Below are 17,092 nucleotides of genomic sequence, written 5' to 3' on the forward strand. Positions count from 1 at the left end.
TGCCTGGGGTCCGCACCTAGTTCTCCCCAATATTATTGTTTTATGAGTAACCATTTGAGCCTCACTCCGGGCCTCTCATGCATCTCAATGAGTAGAATTATAGTTGTTTTGACACTTTGCATCTAGCATCATCTTAGTTGAGGCTTTTAGCTTGGGACCTAAAGATTTCTCTCATCTATCATTTCTTTAAGCTTCTTCAACCATATCTCTTGACACCATGAACTATAAGTGCTACTCATATTAGATTTTTTTTCACTTAAGTTAGGAAATGGTATCTTAAGCTGCAATTATTGTAATGTTTCCTCTCTTCGGCGTCTCTAGTTATGGTCTTATTTGCAATCTTCATCACCTTTAGTATATGCTTAGGCCTTATGGATGATGACGCTCTAATAGACAAACACTACAAAAGTAAAACACACTCAATGAAAATACTTGCATATAACTAAACCCCACCTCCACCCGACCCCCCGCACCGCACACACACAAACACGTGCTCCAAACCTACCATATATTGCCAATACGTTGGTCATTGTACCAAGTTCATCTCTTGCCCGAGACGGTTTTGGATCGTACGCAAAGTCCTCTATCTCACCTAAGACCCAACCATCACATGTAAGAGATAGCTCATGTCACTCCATGTGCCCTTATATATGTCACAACCATACACAAACATGTCGTTTTCCATTTATCATTGTATGTCGATACCTAGTGGTCCCGACACACGCACATGCATACTATGATTGCTCACGCATGCCTTTTATTGCGATGGACAGTTAGAATTTGATTTGCCCAACAAGTTCTTTGCCTTTCTACTCTTCGGTTAATCTTTCTTTCTTCCTTTTTTCACCGGTAGTTTTTAACCAGCGAGATTATGAAATTAGTTCAGCAACCACAAAGCACGACGTTGTGTGTCAACTGGTCTCACATTCTTCTATGATACAATCCATTGGTGCTAACAGAGTATTTTGTGAACCTTGTCATATATTTACTAAAATAGCTCTTGCCAAAAAGAAAAGTCACTCAAATGCCTATTCCAATATTTTATGAAACTGACTGGTACTTTTTTTTGCAAGAATTCACAATATGTAGCTGATATAAAATGAACAACATGTCACAGAATTTCATACTTTTAAGGCCTTCCATCGTTCCCGCATTTACTTATTATATGCCTCTATCTAGACCCATTTGTGGTTGCTCAATTGTGTTTGTATGTGATAATTTTATAGTATGCTGTAGGAAAACAGCCATAAATGTAGGCAAAAACGAGTTAAACAAACAGTAAAATGGAAAAAGGTTGAAGAAATAAACTGGATTGTCCTAGCGTACACCGTGATGGCAACGCAGCCTTAGACGACCGGCCACACCTACATATGTACCCAAGCCCAAGTAACAAAACAAACTTGTTTGGTGGCCGCTTCCTGCGATCACCACAGAAAAGAAGATATATGGTGCATAAAATATCCAAGATAACGACGGTGCTCCAAGATTCTACTTGTATGTATCTTATTATGTGCACCACGCGCGCGGTGCATCCATATGCATGCGATCGCATGGCACAAACTTTGGAGCATGCACGCAAGCATGGCCGCCGCAACGGCGCCGCGCCGCCGGGCGGCCCGGCTGCCACCAAGCATTCGTCCGGGAAGCGTCCCACGTGTCCGGTTGTCACACGTGTACATTCCTGATGCATGACGCATACAGTTAGCTTGTATGTACTCCCTTCCTAAACTAATATAGATTACTATTTTAGTTATTTAAATAATTTTATATTAGTTTACAGAGGAAGTACTGTATAGACGACATACGGATTATAATATAATTTTTTTATGGGGATTATAATATGAACTAGATATGGATGTATATAGACATATTTTAGAGTGTATATTCAGTCAGTTTACTTTGTAGGAGTATGTGGTTCATATTGAATTCTCTAAAAAGATTTATATTTAGAAACGGAGAGATAGTAAATTCTGTCGTTTTGCCGCCCATGCATGCATGAACGATGGATAATACGTCCGGGTGTATATATATTTGTGGTGCATGCAGGTGAGGTGGTGGTGCCATACATGGGGCCGCGGCCGCCGGTGGGCATCCACCGCTACGTGCTGGTGCTGTTCGAGCAGAAGACGCGCTTCCCCTACGTCGCGGCGGCGCCGCCGGAGGAGCGCGCCTACTTCAACACCCGCGCCTTCGCCGGCAACCACGAGCTCGGCCTCCCCGTCGCCGTCGTCTACTTCAACTCTCAGAAGGAGCCGTCCGGGCACCGCCGGCGCTGAAGAAAGCGCGCGCCGGCCGGGCTACTCCGGCACCGCCCGCTGCATGCGCACCGAGCTACAATACTTAATCCCGGTGAAGAATAATAACTGAGCTTCCATAAGTTAGCCAGCAACTGCTATGTGCTGTTTTTACTGTTGTGTAATTGCGCTGTGCTTGCGTATGCATGCATGAGATGCATGGACCATATATGTCTTGGGGTTTTGCAGAACAACTCTGTCTCCGCGCGACGGGGATATTTCCTGCGCGTGTTCTTGTAATAATAGTACTAGCATGCAGCTGGCGCTTAATTTCATGTTGTTTGGTCTTCGATTATCATGCATACTACCATAGTCTCTTACTATTTTCATGACTCGAACCCATGACCTCATGGTCACAAGGCAACAGCTTTACCGCTACGCCAGGGCAACAAACGAATTTTGTATTAAAAAATACAGGGTAAAAAGGTACACTATTTTCCTCGCAAAAAGGTAGGATTGCACTATTTAGCTCCTCGTACACATGAGGTGTAGTTTGCATAATAACCTAAAACTTGATCCTACTACAACCAGTGAGATGGGCTACGCTTATTACCACAAGGCTGAGGGTTGTATCGTGATAGGGTGTGGCTAGGTATCAGTCGGCTGAGACTTAACCAATTCTAAGTCAAGTGACATAACATGTAACAAAAAACTAAAAAGAAAAATATCGTCAGATCTTCACTTAAAATCCCACAGATATAGGATCGACTGAGACTTGGTTGAGTCTTAGTCGACTGAGATTTAGAAATCCCAATCGTGATAGTATATGCATACGGGCTCTATTTGGCATTAGCTAGATGTTTAAGTTCAAATAATATCAGTTTTGTTGGACGATATTGAAATTTCATGGGTTCCACACTGGAAATTCCGACTGGAAAAACCCTGATATATGCACGCATGACGATATTCTTTTTTTCCCTTGCTTCTTACAGAGCTGGTTATCTAAAAAAAATGGAAACCCTCAGTTCCATAGTACGTGTCTCCAATTTAGGATAACATGTACTAAATCAGCGGCACTTAATATGGACTGGGCATTAGTTCTCATTGTTTCTGGGGGTAACCGAGACCTGAGATCTCAGTTCAATTGAAGTGTGAAGTGTGCAGGCAACGATCATTACTGCCCATTCTGGATAGGCGGCAAGGCCCATCTAAATAATATTGGCCCAGTTCGTCTCCATGTTCAAACTTCTCAAACCCAAGCATAAACACACTCACCCCTCGAAAGAAAAAGTATAAGCACACTCCCACGGGAATACTGTAAAAGTATGAGATTTTCATTCAGTCGTGCACTCGCACGGTGGCACCCTTGATCACGGTGTTGAAATCGCACACGGGCATTGTGCCAAAACTGCGGTGGAAAAAATCTGTGTCACACAAGGAAAAGAAGGCTATTTTAGATTGCTTGCTCATGTCCTCTTGTACCTAAGGTGGGGCTCATCTTGAGCCACACTTTTCATATGGTGTGTGCATAGTTAATCTAAACTGTCATTTTAAGGGCATGTTACCCTCCGCTTCATGACTCCGGAGCTGCAATTGAAAATCGCGTTGTGAGGAAACATGTGCTCCATAGATCCTAAGATTTCACAGATCCTATATGGAGTGATCTCGGGATTGACCCATAATCAATTAGGTCCGAATACATAGATTTCACCTAGAAACTACCATTCGTAGATAATTTTCAGTGAATGGCATTTGACTGGTCAGAAAGTTGAACATCCATCAACCTGCGGACCAAGTGTAGCCACAAGTTCCAACGTCCCCCCACCCGAGACCTCCTGAATGGCATATTAAGAGGGACCAATTGTAATACTGTAGCGACATAATCTTCCTTACATTGTACAATATTATATAGAGTGGGATATTGTAAGGCCAAGGACGTCTCCCCTAACGATGCATATTTTCAGAACCTTGTCGTGTTACCGTTACCAATGATAAATTTCACCCTCTGAAAAAGGTTGCTTTCATCCTCATTAACCCCTTCTAGAACGGCGAGTCATTAGACCTAGCGTTAATCCGAGCCAATGCCTTAGATTGTAGGTACTTATTACACACCCTTGTACCCTCAGTCTCGACAAATAATCTGAATAGCCATTTGCTAAGAAGGTATCTATTCTTACCTTCTGAGTTCTCGATCCCTAACCCACCTTAGTCTTTGGTCTACAAATAATATCCGATCTAGCCAATCTGTATTTTGTATTAACCTCATCACATTAACAGAAGAAGCGAGATCGATAAAAGCCTAATCTTTTTTGTACCCCTACCGGTACTTCAAAGAAGGATAGAAGGAACATCGGCAGACTCGTCAGAACCGAGTTTATCAGCACTAGCCGACCTCCATACGGCATAAGCTTGCCCTTCCAGCAGCCTAGCCTTTCTTTAAATCTATCTTCAATGCACTTTCACTCCTTATTTGATAATCGGCGATGGTGAATTGAAAACCCTATGTAACTAAACGGTAGGGAACCCATTTCGCAATCGAACAATTGTCTGTATGCATCTTGTTCCTCTTTGACTCTCCCAAAACAAAACAATTTGCTTTTGTTAAAATTGATTTTGGATCCCGACAATTGTTCAAATAAACAAAGCACAAGCTTCATATTTCTTGCTTTTGCGAGATCATGTTCCATGAATATAATTGTGCCATCGACGTATTGTAGTATGGACACTCCCTCATCCACAAGATGCATAACTAGTCCTCCTACTTGACCATTCTCTTTAGCCCGCTGTGTCTTTGGCCACCAAGTGGGTCTTCTCATCAATGGTGGAGCAGTCAAAGTCATATTCGTGGCTAGACGTGCATGTGTTGCTAGGCAACAAATCAATCAAACTGCTTGTGTGCTTTCAAATCTAGCTTTGCACGCACGGATGCTGTGCTCGGTGAATCATTCTAGGGTGTCAAAACTAACAATTGGTATCTAGAGACTCGATGATCTACGACGTCCGACAAAAACTGCGATGAGTCTGTTAACTCCAAGTCCGGGAACGACAGCTTCAAGGTGAACAAGAACGGTGGCAAGGTGAAAAGGGCAGCAGATCAACAATTAGTGGTCGAGGAACAAGCGACGCCAACATACTGTCGTATCACAACAGCCCCATCCAGTACCAGATGCTGACCAACACCAACTATGACGTGTGAGCAGTAAATATGCTTTTGCTCACCAGCTGTTGACCCAATGATAAATCATCATTATCTTGAAATCCATTTTCAAACGCATGCTAGTTTCCCACTGAAATCATTAGCTCAATATGTATGTTTTTCACATTTTATTTTCTACTCACCAGCACAATTTTTTGTTGGTGCTTTTTTTTTGTGTGCACAGGAGATGGTTTGCGAAGTTTGTCTGAGCCCTTGCGACCGCGAGAGCACGGGAAATTGCATCAGCATGTATGTCTGGAAGGACTTAAAAAACAAAGCAGCCTCTCTTCCATTTTTCTTTATCCTTGTTTCTTTTTTAGCTTATGCCCATCAGCACAAAATATACTGCTTTCCATCTTTTTTGCTGAAGGTTGACCTTTTTCACCCCTGAATTGTGAAAAGGAGGGGAGCCCCTAGTTAGCTAGTTGGCATTTTTGTTCCTGTAGTTTTTCATTTTTAGTGCTTTGTCAGTGACTGTAACTTGACTTCTGATTGTAGCTTGTTCCTATAGATTTTTCATTTTTGTTCCTGTATTCAGTCATGCCTAGGAAGATATGGTAGATTAGGCTGATTTATGTTGCAGCAGCTCGACACTTGCTTCACTATGGCTCCTTCTTTTCAGCAATCCACTGCCTGCAACTTGTTGATGCTCCATGGAATATATTTTAGGAACATATATGCAAGCACTCTTATTGTTCATCACTTCTTAATGCATCAGGTAGGCTCATGATCATTTTTTTTTTCATGTCTATTCACAATCTTTTATCCAGCATGTTAAGCTCTTCTTGTGTGGTTGCAGAGGAGCCAGCGTGAGTTGTGAAAACAAATGTTGTGTATGAATATTGATTTTCACTAGTATAAATGAAGTAATAAGAAAAATTAGCAGAAGAGGACGTGCGGTCGTGCGCTACCGAGCGAACAATCCTCCCGCACTGGGTCAGCCTATCCAGGGCGTCCTTGAGGCGAGGGGTTCTGAATGCTGCTATACTCCAGGCCTATATGTCCCTCTTACCAATTCCTAATAGGAATTTCCTATGGGTGACGACTAGCGGGCCGCCCTATTAGCGCGGTTGCTTGTGTATTAAAAAATGTTAAACTTGCATTTGACAGACGTTGAACGTGTCGCATATAGCAAGTCTCCAGTTAGGTCTCCTCCTGCAGGTTAGTCAGTTTTTTTGCTCATATTCTAACTACATATATTACAACCATTATATTTAATTCAAAATTTTAAAGCCGTGAATTTGAAAAAAATGACAATGGAGCGTACAAAGATTTTTGGCATAATTGTAAAAAATGCTGATGGCATTGAAAAAAAATGTTTGTGACATTTGAAAATCATTCACTCATTTTGCATTTCAAAAACATGTATTTGAAATTAAAAAAACACTATGTATAAAAATTAATCATGTAATTCAAAAACAATGTTTCGTAAATTTTTCAAAAATGTACGATGCATTTTAATAAATATTCATGTGTTTTAGGAAATGTTCCTGAAATTTTTAGAAAACAATTATGCAAATGTAGAAAAATGTTTGCGTAGTTTAAAAAATGATTCTTATCATTCAAAAAATGTTTCAGCATTTATTTAAAATGTGTTTAACATGTATCTTATTTTTTGTAAACATCTATTTGAGCAAAATTGTAATCATGTATTTGAGAAATGCTTAAGTTGTATAATTATGTTTGAGTGTATACAAAAAATGTACAATGTACATGTAAAAAATAAATAGACATAAAAATTGGTAATCATGTATTTGAAAAAAAATGTTAATCCTGCACCATACAAGGAGGGGCAGTGGGTCCGGCAGCCACCTTCCACCCGTTGTCTTAAGTACGGTTTGGGCCACCTTCCACCCGTCATATTTCGGGGGAGGGGGATGGTGTGGAAGATGCCCTAGCTAAATTTACCTTAGTACAGAGGGTTACAAGTTAGTGGAGGGATTAAGGGGGTACATGCAAGAATATTGAAGGCAAGCAGGAAATGCTTCCAGGCTGGCACGACCCTCTGGTTGTGATTGAGCCAGAACACCTGGTTTGAGAGGTCGGGGACAACAATTGCAATGATTCAGTTGATGGAGGGTCACACCGTATGGAAGGTGACCTGGTAGTGGCGATTCCAGATCCTCCACATCTAGAGAAGGCAGACCGTGCTCCAGAAGTCGTCTAGGCCAACAGAGGTGGAGAGAGGTCCCATATCAAGTCGCATGAGAGTTTACTAGATAATGTTGGCACGCGTTGATGCGCCGGTCATTTTCATAGTAGAATAATAGTATTTTTGTAAATGTATGATTGACGAAACATGGAAGTTAGAAACAAAACCGAGCTGTTTCGAATTCAAGGACAAAACTTGAGCTTAGAAGGATATAGCTGCAGTTGTAAGATCAAGATCAGTTACCGAATTCGTGCTTTGCCACGATCATCTATTTTGACGACACAACAGTAGGAATACTTGTAAAAGAAACACACTACAAATATATGAGAAATTCTGGAAGGTACATTATTCCTTGGATAGATGCATAAGTATGTAGTGGCCAATACAATAATGCTAGTAGCATGATCCATGGTAAATTTGCAACAGGCTAGCGATAACAAATGACAAAGAAAAAAACATTCTACACCAAGGATGCTACTTTTCTCAATTATTATGTGTGACCAGCATATAATCGCTGAAACCAAAGCATAAATTGGAGAGAAAGCACGCCAGGTGCAGATCAACATGATATGGTAAAAACACTGGAATCCAAAAACTTTGTAGTATCTCTGGTGAAATCAATTACCATCCTGTAGAATACAATGAAGTTGTTGGTATTGGTTACACAAAGATGTAACAGAAATGGAATGTGTACAAAAGGGAAAACTTTTGGTCTGGAGTCCATCAAGCATAATAAACACGCATATTGCGGCAACATCCCTACAACTTATGTAGGAGTATTAATGAAATGACATGTTAAGCTAAAGAGAATAATTTGGACTAGCACAAAACAGTATAGATAATATAAGTAACGACTAAAGAGATATAGGGACGCTTCCATGATGCAGCTTGAGTAAAAATCTGCAAACAGGGTATGATATCCTATGTAGCACTCCAAATGCCCTAACCTACAAGAGGACTTGAACACAAAGCAGAGGTAGATAGCTGACTTCCAACTTATTTAAAATTGAAAATTTACCAATAATTTAGAAAAAAATGCAGTGCCAAATTTTATCCAATTCATTCTCAAATATTGGAGTGAGAAGAAATGTTACCGTGCTCTTGTCTCGAGTGCAAAAAGACAAGCTCATACTCTAAATCTCTTTGCTTTCGATCAACTAAATTTCAGCTTCACGCCTGCACAAATTTTTATCTCCGCAAGAGTTAAAGTGGCATGAAAAGATCAGGTGACCTCCAACCACGCAGAAAATAAATCTAATGTGTTCGGCCACCCCTGGTACCGAGCAGCAGCAGTGCAAACCATCTACTCTCACAACACTTCCTCCTTGGATAATTATAGTTGTGACTACAACATTACAGAAGCAATGTATTTGTCTAAATCAAACACAGCCAAGCTAGTTTAGCACTCTATACTATATATTAATTAGTACAACTACATATGGTCCCATGAGATGGAATGTATACATTCTAGTTTTCATCTAAAGAAGCATGACATAATATTTTCTACACTCCAGAATCGGTGAACATGAGACTGCACCACAATGAACACTTGAACAGCTACCAAAAGGCAGAACCCTAACACCGAAACTAAAAGTATCTGCCATAAAAAACACTAATTGCCAAGTTCATCAGTAGACAAATTATTTTGACTCCACTTATTCCCCTTCATGGAGATTATCGAAAACAATAACGGATTGGCGACTAAGCGATGTCGTGCAGTAGAGCAGGTAGTTGTACATAGAGACCCGAAATACCAACATAAGAAATCACGTCGCAAGATAATTAACATGAGGCACAACAGTACACGGATACTAACCTGTCCATGAGCCATTCGAGCTTGACAGAATCTGCTGAAAGGTAGAAGACAAGCCCTGCAGAAGCAGCAAACCAAGAAGTACCAAGCTCGAATTCATCCTCCAAGAGTACACGTATTCATTTTGAATTTTGTTGGCATAAAACACACCCATTTATAGCATCTCAAATACACAATGTTTATATATCACGATTGCTGGAAAATCACAATTGCAATTTGAGTGCATCTGCTTTATTTACGATAGAGAAGGAGAAAATATATTTTTTACTCTAAGTGAAATATGCACTTTGTGAAAGAATATTAGACCACAACAAATATTTTAAACATTAGCCCTTTAAGCAATTGCAAGATGAGGCATTCATGAATAATACTCTCAGGCAAGAATGATTAAAGGTTAAAGCAGTGCCTCACTTTGCAAAGTTTCAATGTAACAGAATGAGCCAATCCAGTGAATCCCGTGGAACTCAATGGAACCTGCACTCATTTGGTATCACAAAGAACAACATCAATTGAAAAAAATCCATGCAGAATTTGGGGGAGAGTGGAAGTACCAACGAAGGAACACTTGTAAAAGGCCAGCAACAGAGACTAATTATCGACCTGAGTGTCAACCATGGCTGCCGGTGAAGGATTTGCGCAAGTAAGGAGGAGAATGAGGAAGGAGAAGATCGGCGATGGAGATTAAATAGACACAATTGAATGGACATTGTAACTGACCCCAGTTATTGGCCACCAGTGAGTGTGGCCCACTGATTGTCAATTTGCCATTATAATGGTCTACTACAACTACAAATTGATTCCCGAATCGCCGGCAACTGGAGGTGAATCCACAGGGGACGATTTGCTACCCCGGGTACCGCCTGGTGGCGTTGCCCAGCGAGGCCACACAGCCGGTTGCGTAGGTCGCCATGTGAGGCACCACCGCCCTACCCTACCACCGGATCTCCTTCACCGAACCGCATGGGCGCATTGCCTTGATCCTGCACCTCCGGTCGGTCCGATCGACCTCATCGCGTCGGGACCGAATTTTTTCTCTCGCAATGGGACTGGATGAACGCTCAACGATGAACAAATTTAGCAAACCGCATAAGTGGACCTCCTTCAGCGAAGCGCGTGGGCTGGAATGGGCTGGCCATCGGCCCAGTTAACCACTGGGCTACGTTTCGTCCTGCGGAGCTGCAGCCCACAGGACAGCCAGCCCAGTTTTTACCAGATGCGTGACAAATCGCTTTAAACAGGAGATCCGACGACCAAAAATGTCCAGATTGCAAAAATGGATGGCTAAAACCACTAGTAGAAAAAGGGTCAAACGTGAAGCACATTAGTGCCGGTTTGTATTTGAGCCGGCACAAATGTATACATTAGTGCCGGTTCCAACAGCTAGCCGGGCCGCTCTCATTAGTACCGGTTCGTGGCTAACCTTTAGCACCGGTTCGTGCCACGAACCAGTACTAATGAGAGTGCTAGCAGGATGTTGTCAGTCTGGGCCCCCTCCAGCACCTTTAGTACCGGTTCTTGGCACGAACCGGTACTAAAGGTCGTCCTACATAAACCCTTCGTCCACCCGAGCTCGCTCTGTTCTTCCCCTTTCCCCTCTCCTCTCTGTTCTTCCCCTCTTCCTCTCGAGCTCATCACACATTTTGCCCCAAATTTGTCAAGATTTGAAGGCCCCCATCCATTCAAATGATCACAAAGGTTAGCAACTTTGTCCTTTCATCTCTCATTGCTAGATTAGCTCTTGCAATGCTTTATATAGTTATTAATTTGTGAGTTTAGTAATTTGGGAGGAAATATATATATGTGCTAGTATTTGATTTATATGCAATCTGAGGTCAAAATAACACTTAGTTTGCATATGTAGGTGTGGTTTACTTAGTGCCTTCTAAATCTCCGTCGTAACCACCGTCGATCGCCCGCACCGTCCCGTCGCCGGCACCACCTTGTGGTGAGCCTCTTGTTCATGAAATTTTATATAAAAAATTGATGTTTGTGTGATTTGGATATATAGTTACTCGTATAATAATTATCTTACCCGTACGTTGTTTGTTATACATAGTGCCATGGTTTTGATATCCGTCCCCGTTGGCCCTCGTCCTTGTTATGATTCGGATGTGGTATATTCTCTTTTAAAACTATTTGTTGCATTTCGTGTATATGACAAATTATACCCATCAAGTTGACATAGATATTTTTATCTAGGAGGTATGTGAACCGGAAATTCCAACCGACCTTATTGTCGAGAGGTTAAATTTAGTTGAAAGAGAAAACGAGTACTTGAAAGAAAAATTGAAAAGAATTGAGGGGGAGAAGATGGAATTGGAGTTGCATGTTGCTGATGTCATCGATGATCACAAGATCAAGATGGAGAAAATGCGCTTGAAGATTAGAAAGATTAGAAAATATGCCATCGATAGTGAGGCTTGGTATCATTATGCTGTTGGATCAATTGTTACCTTAGTTGCGATCTTGATCGCATTTGTTGTTGCATTTAAATGCTTTAGCTAGAGAGTTATTTGTTTGTTGCATTTAAGTGTTGTATGAACTTTATGTATGAACTTGTATTAATTTGGTCTATTCGGTGTTGTGTAATGAAGATGAGCCGACAATGGATGTACGATTACCGATGCTCTCCCCAGTTCGTTGAGGGCGTGCATACTTCTCTGCTTGCGGCTGAGGCAAACAAGCGGGCGGATGGTTTTATGCCTTGTCCATGTGCTGGCTGTAAGAATGGTCGCAATTACTCTACGTCAAGAACCATTCACGTCCACCTGTTTGAGTCCGGTTTCATGCCCCACTATAATGTTTGGACCAAGCACGGAGAAAGAGGGGGTTATGATGGAAGACAATGAAGAAGAAGAGGACGACGACAACTATCCTGGCCATGGGTTCCCTGAATACGATGATACAACAATGGGGGAAGAAGCTGAGCCGGTAATGCGGGAAGAAGCTGAGCCGGCAATGCGGGAAGAAGCTGAAGAAGAGGCATCAGATGAGCCCGTTGATGATCTAGGTCGGGCCATTGCCGATGCAAAGAGAAACTGCGCAAGTGATTTGGAGAAGAAGAAGTTGCAGCGCATGTTAGAGGATCACAAAAAATTATTGTACCCGAATTGCGTAGGTGATAAGAAAAAGCTGGGTACCACACTGGAATTGCTGCAATGGAAGGCAGAGAATGGTGTATCTGACAAGGGATTTGGAAAGTTGCTGGTAATGATAAAGGATATGCTTCCAAAGGACAACGAATTGCCCGAGAGTACATACGAAGCAAAGAAGGCTGTCTGCCCTCTAGGGTTAGAGGTGCAGAAGATACATGCATGCCCTAATGATTGCATCCTCTACCGCGGTGAGTACGAGGATTTGAACGCTTGCCCGGTATGTGGTGCATTGCGCTATAAGATCAGCCGCGATGAGCATGGTGATGTCGAGGGCGAGCGCCCCATGAAGAAGATTCCTTCCAAGGTGATGTGGTATTCTCCTATAATACCACGGTTGAAACGTTTGTTCCAAAACAAAGAGCATGCCAAGGCGATGCGATGGCACAGAGAAGACCGTAAGAAAGACGGAAAGTTGAGAGTACCAGCTGACGGGTCGCAGTGGAGAAAAATCGAAAGAAAGTACGGGAAGGAGTTTGCAGATGACGCAAGGAGCGTATGGTTTGGTCTAAGTGCAGATGGCATTAATCCTTTTGGGGAGCAGAGCAGCAACCATAGCACCTGGCCTGTGACTCTATGTTTGTATAACCTTCCTCCTTGGTTGTGCATGAAACGGAAGTTCATTATGATGCCAGTGCTCATCCAAGGCCCTAAGCAACCTGACAACGACATTGATGTGTACCTAAGGCCATTAGTTGAAGAACTCTTACAACTGTGGAATGGAACAGGTGTACGTGCGTGGGATGAGCACATGGGGGAAGAATTTGACCTAAAGGCGTTGCTGTTCGTGACCATCAATGATTGGCCTGCTCTCAGTAACCTTTCAGGACAGACAAACAAGGGATACCGCGGATGCACGCACTGTTTGGATGATACCGACAGTATATATTTGAATAGTTGTAAGAAGAATGTGTACCTGGGACATCGTCGATTTTTTCCGAGCAGGCATCCCGTAAGAAAGAAAGGCAAGCATTTCAAAGGTGAGGCGGATCATCGGACGAAGCCTCGCCACCGTACTGGTGCTGATGTACATGATATGGTCAAGGATTTGAAGGTGATATTTGGAAAGGGTCCTGGAGGACAACCTGTTCCAAAGGACGCTGACGGACGCACACCCATGTGGAAGAAGAAATCTATATTTTGGGACCTGCCATATTGGAAAGACCTAGAGGTCCGCTCCGCAATCGACGTGATGCACGTGACGAAGAATCTTTGCGTGACCCTGCTTGGCTTCTTGGGCGTGTATGGGAAGACAAAAGATACACCTGAGGCACGGGAGGACCAGCAACGTATGCACGGAGAAGACGGCATACATCAGGGTCATGCAAGCTACGCTCTTACCAAAGAAGAGAAGGAAATTTTCTTTGAATGCCTGCTCAGTATTAAGATACCGTCTGGCTTCTCGTCGAATATAAAGGGAATAATAAACATGGCAGATAAAAAGTTCCAGAACCTAAAGTCTCATGACTGCCACGTGATTATGACGCAACTGCTTCCGGTTGCATTGAGGGGGCTTCTACCGGAAAACGTTCGATTAGCCATTGTGAAGCTATGTGCATTTCTCAATGCAATCTCTTAGAAGGTAATCGATCCAGAAATCATACCAAGGTTACAAAATGATTTGGTGCAATGTCTTGTCAGTTTCGAGTTGGTGTTCCCACCATCCTTCTTCAACATCATGATGCACGTCCTAGTTCACCTATGCGAAGAGATTAACATTTTGGGTCCTGTATTTCTACACAATATGTTCCCTTTGAGAGGTTCATGGGAGTCTTAAAGAAATATGTTCATAACCGTGCTAGGCCAGAAGGAAGCATCTCCAAGGGCCATCAAAATGAGGAGGTCATTGAGTTTTGTATTGACTTTATTCCTGACCTTAAGCCGATTGGTGTTCCTGAATCGCGGCATAAGGGCAGACTGGATGGAAAAGGTATGCTAGGAGGGGAACAGATAATATGTATGGACGGACATTCTCTCACTGAAGCACACTACACAGTTCTACAGAATTCCGCCTTGGTGGCTCCGTATATGGATGAACACAAGAATTTGCTACGCTCCAAACACCCGGAGCGGTCTGATGACTGGATTACACGTGAACAAACCAGGAGTTTCGCCAGCTGGTTGCAGACACGTACCATGCATGACACCTCTATTGAAGATGACCTGTACTTGCTGTCCCAGTTACCATCTTCGAATATAATGACTTTCAAAGGGTACGAGATAAATGGTAATACATTTTACACGATCGCCCAAGATAAGAAGAGCACCAACCAAAACAGTGGTGTCCGCTTTGATGCAGAAACCAAGACGGGAAAAGAAACATATTATGGTTATATACAGGACATATGGGAACTTGACTATCGACGTGGTTTAAAGGTCCCTTTGTTTCGGTGCAAATGGGTCAATATGACATGAGGCGGGGTAACGGAAGACCCGCAGTACGGAATGACAACAGTGGATCTCAACAATCTTGCGTATGCAGACGAACCATTCGTCCTAGCCAATGATGTGGCACAGGTTTTCTATGTGAAGGACATGTCTACCAAGCCAAGAAAAAGAAAAGATAAGGAAGCGAATGCATCGTACGATGAGCCAAAGCGGCACATAGTTCTTTCTGGGAAGAGAAACATCGTGGGAGTGGATGACAAGACAGGCAAGTCAGAAGATTATGAAAAGTTTGATGAAATTGCTCCATTCACAGTGAATATTGACCCGAGCATCCCGTTAAATGATGAAGATTTTCCATGGTTACGGCGCAAAGGGACACACGCGAAGAAAAAGTTTCACACCCAAAGATCTGGGATGTGATCGGCTTCACTAGCTATCATCACTTTCTTCTGTGTTTCGCACCGAGAGGGGAATCTCTGTAATAGTTAGGGTAGTTATGTGTTTTGGCATTTGAAACGCGAAGAAATTTTATGTGCAAACAAATTCACACTAATTTCAAATAATTTAAAATTTAAACTATTCAAATTTGAAAACTACGGGCACTAACAGAAAGTTTGTAATTTTTTGTTCCTAAAGAGGCTGTGTCAGCCTCCGGTCAGGCTATGGCCCCACCATCACCATTTAGTGTCGGTTCGTACCACGAACCGGTACTAATGAGGTTGTGTCAGGTAAGACTGGGGCCCCATGAGCACCTTTAGTACCGGTTCATGGATGAACCAGACGTAAGCTGTTTTTTAGTCCCACCTCGCGAAGTGAGAGGGACTAGGAGCGGTTTATAAGCCCTGAGTGCAGAGACGATGAAGAAGAGGATCAATGCTCACGTTGCTTAGCTTCAAGCCTTCAGGAATACGGTAGACTGCACGGAGCTATGCGCAGTGCAGTTTACACTATTCCGAAAGGCTTGAAGCAAATTACCGAGCATTGCACCTCTTTTTTATTTTTAATAACTTATTACAACTCCGTACTTCTTCTGTTATGGCAAAAACTAATTGCACGTCGACATTTCTTTTTTTTTTAAGTTATAACTCCAGACTTTGACCATCAAGTTTTGCAGAAAAGAAAAAATAGCAGAAAAGAAAGAAAAACTATAGCTGAAAAGAAAAAAAACTATATAAAAAAACTACTCAAAAATAAATAGAAGAAAATAAATATAGCAGAAAAGAAAAAACTACTCAGAAATAAATAGAAGAAAAAATAAAGCAGAAAAGAAAAAAAATTATATTTGCTATTTTTCAATCGTTTACAAAATGACCGTGAAATTGAAAATCACTACAAAATGAACTTTGAAAATGTTGAATTTTGGCAAACTAGATGAAAAACTACTCACAAATAAATAGAAGAAAATAAATATAACAGAAAATAAAAAACTATACAAAAAACTACGCAAAAATAAATAGAAGAAAATAAAGCAGAAAAGAAAAAAACTATAAAAAAAATTGGGGCGCTGCCCTGTGGGCCTGATAGGCCACAGGTGTGTAATTACAGGCCTTAAAGGCCCAGCAGACTCACAGGGCAGCGCGCAGAGTTTAGGCCCACAAGCCTGCTATACAGAGGAGTTCGAAGTGGTAGCCGCGACTGGTTTTATAAACCAGTGCGGCTGCCCTTCGCCCGGCGAGGTGGGACTAAACTTTGGGGTGGCAGCGCGAGGCCTTTTGTACCGGTTGGAGCCACCAACCGGTACTAAAGGGGGGGGCCTTTAGTACCGTTTGTGCCACCACCCGGTACTAAAGGGGGTCACTTCCCGCCGCTTGGCCTGGCCAAAACTGGCCTTTAGTACCGGTTGGTGGCTCCAACCGGTACTAAAGGTGCCTTCTATATATACAACACTTCGAAAATTTCATTCCCCCTCTGTTTCTTCCTCTGTTTCCGTCGTCTACGTCGCCGTCGCCGCCCCCGTCCCCGTCGCCGCCCTCGTCTCCGTCACCGCCCCGGGCCCGTCCCCGTCGCGCCGTCCCCGCGTCGCCGCCCCGGCCCGTCACCGCCCCCGGCCATCGCCGTCGCCCCGCTGTGAGATCTCCCCCTCTAACCCCTCTCCCTCGCCCCCGGCGGCCACCATGGGCGCCACCCCTCCCCGAGCCCATACACACACACACACAC

The 17,092-nt window shown here is 42.8% G+C and overlaps 1 protein-coding gene across 1 annotated transcript in view; it reads left to right on the forward strand.

Annotated features, from left to right (window-relative positions):
* The window catches only part of LOC123064306 (protein MOTHER of FT and TFL1 homolog 2), a 3,786-nt gene extending 1,217 nt beyond the window's left edge, over positions 1-2,569 (forward strand). The window contains exon 4 of the mRNA XM_044487809.1: positions 2,047-2,569. Within this exon, the coding sequence (XP_044343744.1) occupies positions 2,047-2,276 (230 nt within the window). The 3' untranslated portion in view covers positions 2,277-2,569. The remainder of the gene's footprint in view (positions 1-2,046) is intronic.
* The last annotated feature ends 14,523 nt before the right edge of the window (positions 2,570-17,092 follow it).

The sequence above is a fragment of the Triticum aestivum genome, chromosome 3B, assembly GCF_018294505.1.
Source record: "Triticum aestivum cultivar Chinese Spring chromosome 3B, IWGSC CS RefSeq v2.1, whole genome shotgun sequence".
Classification (NCBI taxonomy): domain Eukaryota; kingdom Viridiplantae; phylum Streptophyta; class Magnoliopsida; order Poales; family Poaceae; genus Triticum; species Triticum aestivum.